This window comes from Dendrobium catenatum, unplaced genomic scaffold (genome assembly GCF_001605985.2).
Source record: "Dendrobium catenatum unplaced genomic scaffold, ASM160598v2 fragScaff_scaffold_847, whole genome shotgun sequence".
NCBI classification, from domain to species: Eukaryota; Viridiplantae; Streptophyta; class Magnoliopsida; order Asparagales; family Orchidaceae; genus Dendrobium; species Dendrobium catenatum.
In genome coordinates, this window is record NW_021319309.1 from 718,568 (window position 1) to 731,713 (window position 13,146).

Genomic DNA, 13,146 nt, shown 5'->3' on the forward strand with positions numbered 1-13,146 from the left:
ATGTAGTGAGCTAAAAATTCTATTTAATATTTCCACACTTTGTTACCTGGTATACATATCTATTTATAGTGTTTGTGAGCCGAATGTGTGCTGTGGTAACATGTGTATGTGTGGTTGTAATTAATCGTTACATGTGATCTGTTACATAAATGTCGGCTGGATACGTCCTATGCTTTTATCCCCCCTCAAGCTTAGGGTTCCTTGTGAACACAGAGCTTGTCGCGGAGAAAGTGGAAGCGTATTGTAGAAAGCAGCTTCGTGAGGATGTCTGACGTTTGTTGTTGTGTGTTGATCTGTTGTATCCGGAAGATTTTAAGTTGAGCTGATGTCAGATAAAATGATGGCCGATCTCTATGTGCTTCATTCGTGCGTGAAACACTGGATTGTTTGCCAGTGTTATCGTTGAAGTGTTGTCACAGTAAAGATATGTTAGATTCAAGATAGGTATGTTGAAGTCTTGTAATAACTGACGCAACCTTAGAATGTCGGTGATAGCTGCTACTAGTGCCTTATATTCTGCTTCAATTGATGATCTAGCTATGGTATGTTGTTTCTTGACACTCCATGAGATGAGTGTGTTTGGCAAAAACGAGAAGTATCATGATGTCAATTTTCTTGTCTCTGTGTCGCTTCCCCAGTATGCATATGAGTAGGAGTGTAGTTGTAGTTATCCCAAGAGGATAGGAAGTCCAAATTCTAGTGTTCCTTTTATGTACCGAAGTAACCTTTTGAGGAGGTATGCATGTTATGATTTTGGGTCATGCATGTGTTAACAGAGCAGGTTAACATGATATGCAATGTCTGATCTAGTGATTGTTAGGTATTGTAGAGATCATGTAAGTTGTTTATATATGTAAGGGTCATTGAGTATGGGGTCAGGTTGTATATGTTGTGGTGGTTTGGTGCATGAGGGATTGAAGAGTGGTTTGCAGAGACTAAGTCCTGCTATGTTCAGAATAGATGATGCATATTATTTTTGGGATAAAAATAGTGAAGTGTTGTGTTTTGTTATATTTATGCCAAGAAAGTTGTTAGCTGTGCCAAGATGCTTCATTGAAAATCGATTATGCAACTTGGATATGATGTTTGAAATAAGAGAATTATTATTACCTTTCATTAGTATGTCGTCAACATATGTAAGTAAGTAAACCTGCAATTTCTCTTAGGAGAGAACTAGCAGAGACGGGTCTTCTTTGCTTAGAAAAAATCCAATTTATTGCAGGAAGCTTGAAAAAGTTGTGAACCATTACCTGGAAGCTTCTTTTAAACCGTATATTACTTTTTAAAGAAGACAAACATGTCCCAGATTTTCTTTGTCTTTGTATCCTTGGGGTTACTTCATGTATATTGTGTCCATCAGTTTCTCATGTAAGAAAGCATTGGCTACATCTAATTGATGGAGTTCCCAGTTTCTGTTTAATGGCACTGTAAGTAGCATTCTGATGGTGGGGAATTGCTACTGCACTGAATGTTTCTAGGTAATTTATTCCATATTGTTGTTTGTGACTCTGAGCTACCAGACTTACTTTATATCTTGCTATTGAACCGTTGAAATGTAATTTCATTTTGTATGTCCATTTGCAACCAAGAATTGGGGTTTTACTTGGTGGTGGAACAAGAATCCATGTTGCTTATTTCTGTAAAGCAAATAATTCAGTGTCCATAGCTTGTCTCCAGTTGTTATGTTCTGATTCCTCTTGATATGTTTGGGGATCTAGATGTTCAATGTCTATCTGTTGATTGTGTTGGTGTAGAAGATTAATGATGGTTTTTGGCTTGAGGGACCCTATCTTGAGTCTTGTTATCATTGGGTGTGTTGGCGGTGGTGGTATGATAATTGTCTGTTTTGGTGTTGTATTTGGTTGTGGTGTGGGAATGTTAAGTGATGTGGTTTCATGGGTTGTAACATTCAGTGGTTCAGGTTGATGAGTGGAAGGTATGTGGTTTGTGTGAGTAGTGGGTATAAGTAGTATAGGATTGTCTATTATGACATTTTGAGTTATCTTATTTGGTATTGTTTGAGCAAATGGAAACAAGGTTTTGTGGAATGTTACATGTCTGGAAATGATAATGTGTTTTTTTGTTGTGTTAAGACACTTGTATCCTTTGTGAGATGAGGAGTATCCCAGAAAAATGGACGGGATAGCTTTTGGGGCTAATTTGTATCTATTTTGTGGTGGAATCCATGGGTAACATGCACAACCAAATATTTTTATGTGGGAATATTCTGGAGTTTTGTTGTATAGCATCTATAAATGAGTTTTGTTTTGGTTTGTTTGTGAAGGTAGTCTGTTGATGAGATAGGATGCTGTAAGAACCACATCTGCCCAGTAATGCTGTGGTATAGAGGCTGTTTGTAATAGAGTTATTGTTGTTTCTATTAGATGTCTGTATTTTTTTTTTTTTTGCAACTCCATTTTATTCAGGTGTGTATGGGCATAAGAATTGGTGGATAATGCCAAATTTTTGGAAGTTTTGTTGCTTGATCCGTTTACAAATTCGGTCCTCCCATCTGATTTAAATTGTTTGATTTTGTATGGTAGTTATTTTTGTTATCATGGTATGAAATACAATAAAGATAAAAGGTACTTCAGATTAGCAATGCATGGGAAATAACCATATGAACCAAGAATAATCATCTATGAAGATGACATAGTATCTTAAACCTTGGCTTGAGATAATTGGGGCAAGACCCCATACATCCAAATGAATTAGTTCAAGAGGAGTGTTGGTTCTTTAAGTAGAAGTGGGAAATTTAAGTTTGTGGGTTTTGGTTGTGCTGCAAGAAGAATATGATGCATAAAATATGGGTAAGTGTAGATGTTTATTCGTGATAGAAAATGTTTCCATTATTCTGCTGTTGGGATGACCCAGCCTGTTATGCCATATGATTGCGTCTTGATGATTGTGGAGTGTACAGAATGCTTGTGGCTGAGGTATGCCGGGATGGGTTGGTACTGGATACAGACCTTTAGGGCTGGGGCCCTAAAGTAGGATTTTGTTTGTCTTGATGTCATTTATATAAAAATCGTGGGCATCAAATGAGATGGAAATGTTATTATCTCTAATTAGATGATAAATTGAAAGTAGATTGTGGGATAAAGTAGGTATGTGGAGAATTTTGGGTAGTTGAAGCTTACTTGTTGGGGTTGGTAGGATACCTGCTCCTGTGTGAGTTATGGGTAATGTACTTCCATCTCCAATGACTATGTTGTCTGTACCATGATATGGTAGTGGGTCACCAAGATTAAGGTTATTGATGTTGTTTGTGAGGTGGGATGTTGCACTTGAGTCCAAGTACCAGTCTGGGTTGATGCTGTCATTTGTGGCTGTGAATGCTGTGTTTACTTTTGGTTGGGTTGGTATGTAATTGATGTTGAATCTATGCCAACAAATTGTCGCTGAATGACCATTCATGTTGCATACCTGGCATGTTGATACATGTTGATTGTTATTGATTGCGTTGTTGTTGGGGTGATTGTTTTATTGTGTGAACCTTCCTCTGCCTCTTCTACCTCTACCTCTTATAGATTATAATGCAATATTTTGATCGGCTGTATTGTGGTACCTGGCTGCTTCTGTCTTGAGATTAATCTCTTCACTAATCAAGAAAGCGTATAAGTCATCAAGACTTAATGGTTGCACCATGGTTCTGATTGTGCTTTTGAATGATTGATAAGGTGTTAGTAATCCATTTAGCGTATAGAGTATGATATCTTCTTTGTCTATTACTGCTCCTACTGCAGCTATCTTGTCTACTAGTATTTTCACTTCATTTAAGTATTCTGCCATTGAACTTTGTTTCATGGAAACATTGTGTAATTCATTTTTGAGTTGAATCACACGGGATCTGTTGGATGATTGTAACATTCTTTCTACTGTAGTCCATATCTCTATTGTTGAATCGAGATTAAGAATATTCAGTAAGATAGCTGGGGTTATGGTGGAACATAGAGCTGCTGCTAGATTCTGATCAATCAGAATCCATTCGGTATAATGGGGTTTGTGATGGTTTGACCATTGGATGTTTGTTGAAGACGGGGTGGGGGTAAAACTGTGGGATCTATGAAATTTACAAAGCCATTGGCCTTAAGCAATTTTGTTACATGAGATCGCCATATGGCGTAATTATCACATGATAACTGGGTGGGAACAATTGTTTTGATGTTTGCAATGATGAATTTCAGTGATGCAGGTATTGTGCAGGCGTTGCTTTGCAGATATGTAGATGGACTCTCGCTTTGTCTAGGATGAAGATGATTGAGCCATGAGAGGTTTTTCAAGAAAATCTTTCCTCTCCCTTCAACCTTCAGTCTCTTGCTCTGATACCATGAATAAAATGAAAAGAAAGGACATGTAGTTAGCTAGAAATTATGTTTAATATTTCCACACTTTGTTACCTGGTATACATATCTATTTATAGTATTTGTGAGCCGAATGTGTGGTTGTGGTTACATGTGTATATGTGGTTGTAATTAATCGTTACATGTGATTTTTTACATAAATGTTTGCTAGATACGTTTTGTGCTTTTAAGTTTGACGAAGTATTTTCCTATTTCAGTTGGATTTCATCAAGGATCGACCTTAAGCCCATATCTTTTTTACTTTAGTCATGGATGTTCTCACTAGACATTTACAAGAGGTTGTACCATGGTGTAAGTTTTTTTATGATAATATTCTTCTTGATAATACGAGAGAACGAATTGATGGTAAACTTAAATTATGGAGGTCAACCTTAAAGTCTAAAGGTTTTAGTCTGAGTATATATAAAATCGAAAATATGGAGTTTAATTTTTGTAGTAATAGATCTAGTGGGAGGATTATGACTTTGGGCGATCAAGTCATTAATAAGAATACACGTTTTATATATCTTAGGTCTATTATTTAGAGTGATGGTGAAATTGATGGTGATATTATTAATATAATTCAAGTTGGATGGTTGAAGTGGAGGAATGCAACGAGCATGTTGTGTGATAGAAAAGTTCCTCTCAAACTGAAGGAAAAATTCTATAAGATGGCGATGAGACTTGCAATGATTTATGATGTAGAAAGTTAGTCATTAAAACAGAAACAAAATATTAAGTTAAGTGTAAAAAAATAAAAAATTATAATATTAAGTTAAGTGTTGCACATATGAGGATACTCATGTGGATGAGTGTCTTTACTCTTAGAGATAGGAAGCGAAACGAGCATATACGTGAAAAGATTGGAGTAGTTCCAATGAAAGATAATATTAGAGAGAGTCGCCTTAGATGGTTGGTCACATAAGACAACAACCTTCTCATAAACCAATTAGGAGAGTAGATGTATTAGATTTGGCTTATGCTAAGAATGGTAAAGGCATACCTAAAAAGACTTGGTTAGAAAATATTAAAAATGACTTTTCTTTATTATATTTAAATGAGAATTTACCTCTTAACATGACACAATGGAGAAAAAAGAATTCATATTGCCGACCCCACGTAGTGGGATAAAGCCTTGATGTTCTTGTTGTGTATAATGTCTTATTCCAGTGATTCGCAATTTATAGTAGCATGCTCAGTATGGTAAATTTCTTATGAACTATCTTTAAATTTAGTTAAATATTTAAAAACTTAGATAAGTGGGTATGACCTACTAAGCTGTGCTGACTCACACGTATTATATACTTTGTTTCAAGTTAAGGAGAAATTCCCATATTTTGATTTGTTTGAGTTTGTATATATACATATTTTATTTTGTTTAGTCATGGCTATTCATTTATTTATTTGTTTTGTTATGCTTTCTAGCTAAGCATTTTAATAATGAATTGTAATTGTACATACATTTTGGCAATGAATGAAAGTAATCAAAATTTGTGATTGGATTTATTTTTCTGATTAAAAAAAGTTAATTAGAAGTTTTGTGGTTAATTTAAATTAAAGAAAAATCTAAAAATTTCCTGAAACTTAAATCTTGGGTTAGCTTGTTACTACTCAACACGATATAACCTGTTATGTCTGTGATCAAATTGTGTTGGGTTGTGACACAATGGTAAGAGATGCAAATATGACATGATAGTCAAAGGAAAAGAGAGTTCTATGGCATTAGTTCGTTGAGGGAAGGTGTACCCTAGATTGGCAATACATGAAGGAGAAAAGGGGTATGTAACATTAGCTCATTGATAAAGAACATACACATCATCAACCATATGTGAAGAAGAAAAGGATTATGACAGCTTACTAGACGAAGACACTGACACAACTGGCAGACATTTGAATGGAAATGGGTTTGCAACAACTCATTGGCGAATGCATTGACAAGATCAACATGTGAAGGAGAAAGAGGTTTATGGTAGAATATCACTAATGGAAGCTGTCAACGAGACCGTCGACTTTTGAATGAGAGAAATTTCACAACAACAACCGGCTTGGGGAATGCATTTCAACGATGTGCGAAGAAAAGAAATGTGAAATATATCCATGTTCAGCAAGTGTCAGATTAGTGTTCGGCAAAATCCATTAACTCTATTAATAGAGCTATATAATAAAATTCAAATGTTAAATATGTAGACATTAATATTTTAATTGTCATTTAAGTAAATCTCTATTTGTATATATATCATGCATATAAATGTCTCTTATATTAAACTAATTTATCAATTTTGATTTTATCTTCATTTCTTCTTTTTAAAAAAATTTAATTTTGATTTTTTTTTTCATGGTGTGAGATCAAGTAATCAACCCTAGAATATCACAAATATTTTTTTTCTAATGATAGTTAGGTGGGATAAGAGGAAAGGAGATGAGCAACGAGAATCATGAAAAGCAATGAAAGTGAGGTGACAACAATAAGAGCATATGTGAATTCTTAGCTTTAGCTTTTTTGCTACGGCTGCAGATAAGACCATGACAGCTCGACCAATTATTGGAAGCCGTACAGAAGTCCTGATTTCAGCTTTATAATTAAAAAAATTTAAATTTGATTTTTATGTGAATTTTAATCATAATTTTAAAAAATATGAGTTAATAAATTAATATGCATCCAAATTCAAATCTCATAATAAGACAAAGTATTCAGATCTGAGCTGCTTGATTCGACTAAAGTGTTGCGTCCAGGAGTATTCGCGGCGGTAGATAAATATAAAGTTTTACGTCTTAGCATTGTACGAAAATCTAGCACGTAATCAGATAAGAGAGAGGGTGTGTAACATTTATAAGACACCAAGATTTTTATGTGGAAAACTCCTAAAAAGGAGGAAAAATCACGGGGCCTGATTCAGTTTAAATGAATCCACTAGTATTGTAGTTGATTACAAATGAGGCCCTTCCTCGGGGGAAGGCCTTAGCTTGATGTACATCTAATAAAGTACATTACATGGTGAGAATATAAAGCATCACTGTTGATGTGCTTGTTTGGTCTGAAGGACTATAGTTGGTGTGCGACGTAAGTCGGAAGGACTGCAGTCAGCAGGCGACGGAGGTCGGAAGGACTGTAATCAGCAGGCGACGTTAGTCTAAAGGACCTAGTCGGCAGGCAATGGATGTCGGAAGGACTGCGTCTGGTAGAAGTCCATCAATGAACAGAAATCCAACATCAGATAGATGTCTGGTGAAAGTCTAACAATTGGTAGAATTCCAACGTAATGTAGAAATTTGGCGAAGAGCGGAGGTCCGACGTCGGGTAGAAGTCCGATGTTAGTTGGTGGCCGAGGAAAACTCCGACGTTAGATGGTATTCAGGCAGAACTCCAGCGTCACTTGAAGGTCGGACGGAATTCCGGCATCACTTGGAGGTCGGGTGGAATTCCGCCGTCACTTGAACAAAATTCCGGCAACGACGGCCAAGGAGGAGTTTCTTCCCTCCTAATCTTCTCTTCTTCTTCTTGTTTCTCCTTGCTTTGGCTCTCCTCCTTGCTTTTGCTCTCCCCCTATCTCAAGAGAAATGAGGGGCTATTTATAGATATTATGGAGTGACATGGCTTGTAAATGGGTGGATGATCAAGGGCAATTAGGGAGTGGTTTGGACGGAAGGCTGATATTGAATCCCTTGATCATGGACCGTTCATCAGACATTTGAAGGTCTTAATGATATTGGAATTCAGCGATCTTGGGCTCGTTGGATTCGTCTCATCGAGCCGCTCAATTCAACTATAAGCTTGTCATATTTAAAAGCCATTTGGTAATCCAAATTATGGATCGAACCTTCCGAATGTGCTTCGGGCCTTTGATTCAAACCCATTTGGGCTCGGATTGAGCTGAATTTAGTGTCGTTGGGTTCGTATTTCCGAGACGATCAATTCGACTATAAATTTGCTAAAATCGGAGTTCATATGATCCCATAATTAGTTTTTGAAGTCTCCAACTTGATTTTTGCCTCGAGATTCGTGCTCAATCAAGATATTTTTTCAAGGATATATCAATAACAATATTATATTTTGATATTATTTGATCATCCAATTTATAATTTGAAATTTCAAAAAATACTTCAAACCTCATATTTGACTCATTTGACTTCAGATTAGACTGATTTTAGTTTCGGTAGATTCATCTGTTCGAGGCATTCAATTCAACTATAAGTTTGTTAAATTGGAGTTTGAAGAGCTCTATATTTAATTTCAAAAAATTTTCACTAAAATTTGCTTTGAGATTTGTGCTCTATATGATAATTTTTTAATATATATATAGAGGATACTAAAGTATGATCCCCGCGGGGGCAGCGGGCAACGGGCGGGAATCCAAATTTTTTAAATTAAACGGGTTTTCGGGTTCCCGGCAACCCGTCGGGTCAACTCGAACCCGACCCGCTTTTTCAAATGGGTCGAATACGAGAACCCGAACCCGACACGTTTTGAAATCGGGTCGGATTTTCGTGTCATGTAAAATGTTGAACCCCTACTTTAAACCCTATAAATGAACTTGTTATCTTATTAATCAATTTGATATTTAGATCACATAGAATCTTAGTACAATTCATTGACTAGCCTACATAGATCCCATGTCAACCTCTATTTGAGTTCCTCCAAAGGATTGAAGATTCTCACACTAGCTAGCATATCCTCAGTATCATCTGTTGGATGCAAATTTCTTTGTGGATGACACTGATCTTACTAGCTAGTAACTTGTAGGTAAATGCTTGAAAATTAAATTAGATTTGAGTTAGTTCGAAGAGTTAGAGACAGAGCTCTGAAATCTTTTAAGTCTCTATAATAAGTCATTTGATTGAAACCTATTAGACACCTACTACGAGTTGCATACACAGACGTATTTGAGTATACACTATTTATTAAATAGCATATTATTACTATTATTTGTTTATTTAACTACATATTGAGTTGATTGGTTGCCAATTATTTATTTATGCATGTAGTGGAAAATATTTGAAATATGTTTTTTTTTTCTATTATTTATTTATTTATTAAAAAAGCTTTGTTTTAGATTTACATATATATATATCACTTTCTTCTGTGTTATTTACATATCTAATATCTAAAATTTTAATATTACATGCATACTATCCATAGATCAAATATAGTTGCATGTAATGAAATATTAAAGTTTTCAGGATTGTATGAATGATAAAAATGAAATTTGAGTTATATAATAACATGAAATAAAATGATAGATATGTAATATTTTTTTTTTTTGAGAAATTTACATACATACCATTTTATAACATCCTATTTATATATCTAACACTTAAAATTTTAATATCAAATATATCACTCATATTTCTTTCCTGCCACTTATATATTTCATTTCTACTTCTCATATTTGATATGAAAATGAACTATTTGTGGTATATATATAATATTAAAGTCTTAAGTGTTAAATATGTAAATAGAATAGTATAGGATGTTATGTATGTAAAATTTTTTTTTTAGATGAGAAAGGAATGAGACCATTTGACTTCTTCGGATTATGCCATCTTCATCTTCACTATTCCAAACCATACAACCTTTACAAGCAGCAATCACAATAAACAGTGCAAGCTCCTGCAAAACTTGCCCATGGAACGTCCGCCTGCGGGAACTCGCCGACGGCGGTTTTCATCGCCAAGCCTTGGCCCTCTTCCGCCTCATGCTCGTACACTCCAACCCCCGACCGGATGCCTTCTCTCTCCCATCCCCTCTCCGCTCGGCGGCTGCACTCTCCCTCCCCTTCACTGTCTCCAATCTCCACTCCTTCGCCCTCAAGTCAGGCCATATCCCAGGCGACGCCTTTGTCATCTCCTCCCTTCTATCTGCATACGCCCGCCTCTCGCTCATCCCCCTTTCTCACGCCCTTCTCCACGAAATCTCCGCCCCCGATTCCCCCACCCCGATCCCCACCCTTGTCGTCTGCTTCAACTCCATCATCTCCGGACATGCCTTTCCCTCCAACGAACCCCTCTCCTTCTTCAACCGAATGCGACACTCTGACCTCCCTTTCAATTCCATCACTCTTCTCGCATTGATTCCCGTTTCTCCTCCAGCTTCTATTTCCTCACTCCACGCCTTGACCGTTTTCTCCGGCTTCAATTTCGACCCGGCTGTGACTAACTGTATCATCACCGCCTACGCCAAGACCGGCGATATCGATCTCGCCGGCCACGTGTTCGATGAGATGCCTAAACCCCGCGAACTTATTTCCTGGAACGCTCTGATATCCGGCTGCTCCCAGAACGGCCTCGGCTACCGCGTTCTCGACCTGTTCGATGAAATGGAGCGCTCTGGGGAAGCTGATCCAGACCCAGTCACCATCGTTGGCGTGCTCTCCTCATGTGCCAATCTCGGCGCCCACGCCTTTGGGCTAAAAGTCGAACGCTACATAGAAAAGATCCCATCTTTCAGCTCCAATACCTTCCTAAAAAATGCGCTCATAAACATGCACGCTAGATGTGGAGATTTAGCTCGTGCGAGCAAGATTTTTGATGGAATGCCTGACAAAAGCCTTGTTTCATGGACTGCTATCATATCTGGATTCGGAATACATGGCCATGGAGAGATTGCATTGAACCTGTTTGACAGAATGCTTTCAGAAGGCCTGCGGCCTGATGGAGTTTTGATGGTGAGCGTGTTATCTGCATGTAGCCATTCAGGACTGACCAAAGCTGGAATCCAGTATTTCTCGAATATGCAAAGTGTCTATGGAGTCCAGCCTCGGCCGGAGCACTATGCCTGTATGGTGGATCTCTTGGGCCGTGCTGGCCTGCTAAAAAAAGCTGTGGAGCTCATCAGTTCCATGCCTATGGAGCCTGACGGAGCAGTTTGGGGCTCTCTCTTGTCTTCTTGTAAAATCCATAAAAATACTGAATTCGGGGAGATGGCTTTTCAACATGTCGTTGAGCTTGAGCCTGACAATGTGGGATACTATGTCTTGATGTCAAATATATACTTGGATTCTGGAAGATTAGATGGTGTTGCAAGGATTCGAGCCATGATGAAAACCAGAGGACTTAGAAAGGATCCTGGATGTAGCTATATGGAGCATATGGGAAAGGTTCATTTGTTCTTGGCTGATGACCATTCCCACCTGCAGGCCAAAAGTATCTATGATATGATTGCCAGATTGGAGAATCTTGTAATGGAGGAGAATTGTGGAGTAGTAAAAGCTAATTTGGATAACAAATTTGTGGGCAAAGGGAGGAATATGTGGAAGAGCAAGATTTTTGGAACTCATAGTGAGAAGTTGGCCATAGCATTTGGGCTGCTGAATACTGAACCAGGGAGGGAGATTGTCGTTATAAAGAACTTGAGGGTTTGTGAAGATTGCCATTTGTTCATTAAGTTGGTGTCAAAGATTGCTAATCGCAGGTTTGTTGTGAGAGATGCTACTAGGTATCATCATTTTGAGGGTGGATATTGTTCATGCAAGGATTACTGGTGAGTTCTTCTTTGAGCTGGATCAAGATCTGGCGATTACTTTCAGAAATTTTTGCCTTTGAGGTAACACTAACTTGTTCAAATTCAATTGATTACTAGTTTGTCAATGTTAGTTAACGCAAATGGAATGATTGAAGGTTGATCTAAGTCGATTGTTAATTGTAAAATTTATGTATAATTTATGAAATGAATCCAAAGTTAATTTAATTTGTGCTAGGGAATCTGCTGGAAGTGGAATGATGTGCCATGAGCTAATTTGGTTTTGGTGAGAAGTAGGTGAGGATTTGCTAGGATGTCACACGTAAGTGATACACTATAACTTTGACAAGTTTGATAAAGAGATTTAATGCAATTGCATGAAAAGTTGGCAAAGGTTTGCTAGGATATCACCTACAATTGACATGCCACAATATAAGTCAATTTTGGTAAAAACTAAGCAAGGATAGATTAGGCTTAAAATTAAGATTAAATTTATCGTATTGAATTTTGGTTTTATGAATGAAAAGATAAAATATTTGGTGGATGTAATGATTAATATAAATAATTATTATTTGCTTACAAGTAGGGATGTCAATATTTGACACGACCCGAAAACCCGACTTGAACCCGACCCGAAAATATTGGATTAGAGTCAACCCGAACCCGAAATAGGTCGGGTTCGTGTTCAACAATTCGACCCGTTTCAAAAATCGGGTCGGTTTCAGGTTGACCGTTTGACCCGAAATTGACCCTAAACTGACCTGTTTTTTACCCGACAACTCGAGGTTGACCCGTTTTGGACCTGAAAATTAGCATTTTTTTGTTGGCACTGGGTCATTCGGGTCGTGCCGAGTTGACTCGGACCCGAAGCGGGTCGGGTTCGGTTCCGGAAAACCGACCCATTTTAAAAAAACGGGTCTGGTTTGGGTTGACCCGAATAGTGTCAAGTTAGTTTCGGGTTCGACACAAACCCGACTCGTGACCCGAAATTGACACCCCTACTTACAAGTTACCACATAAATAAAGGAAAACTTCAAACTATGTTAGAAAGTTTAATAATATAAATAGAATTAAGGTACTAATGGATAGAAAGTTTAAAGATAAAATTGTTAAGGTAGATTGGATTAGTGTTAGGAGATTGATATTAAATTAACTATCTATGAGGACATTATAAATATGGTTTTGCTTATCGAATTAAAAGTTAATTTAAAAAATAAATTTAAGGGTAGACATAGATAAATTATTTAGAATGTATCTATGGAGAGTAAAAGATAGCAATTGGGGTAATTTAAATGGGAATATAGTTTTAAATAAATTGGTATTTGAGAGGATTTAAGGTAGGTGAGT

General features: G+C 37.1%; 1 protein-coding gene across 1 annotated transcript; it reads left to right on the top strand.

Annotated features, from left to right (window-relative positions):
• Positions 1 to 9,836: 9,836 nt before the first annotated feature.
• LOC110104007 (putative pentatricopeptide repeat-containing protein At3g11460, mitochondrial) lies at positions 9,837 to 12,041 on the top strand. Its single transcript, XM_020832933.2, has one exon. The coding sequence runs from the start codon at positions 9,878 to 9,880 to the stop codon at positions 11,822 to 11,824; it is 1,947 nt and encodes a 648-aa protein (XP_020688592.2). The 5' UTR covers positions 9,837 to 9,877; the 3' UTR covers positions 11,825 to 12,041.
• Positions 12,042 to 13,146: the final 1,105 nt, after the last annotated feature.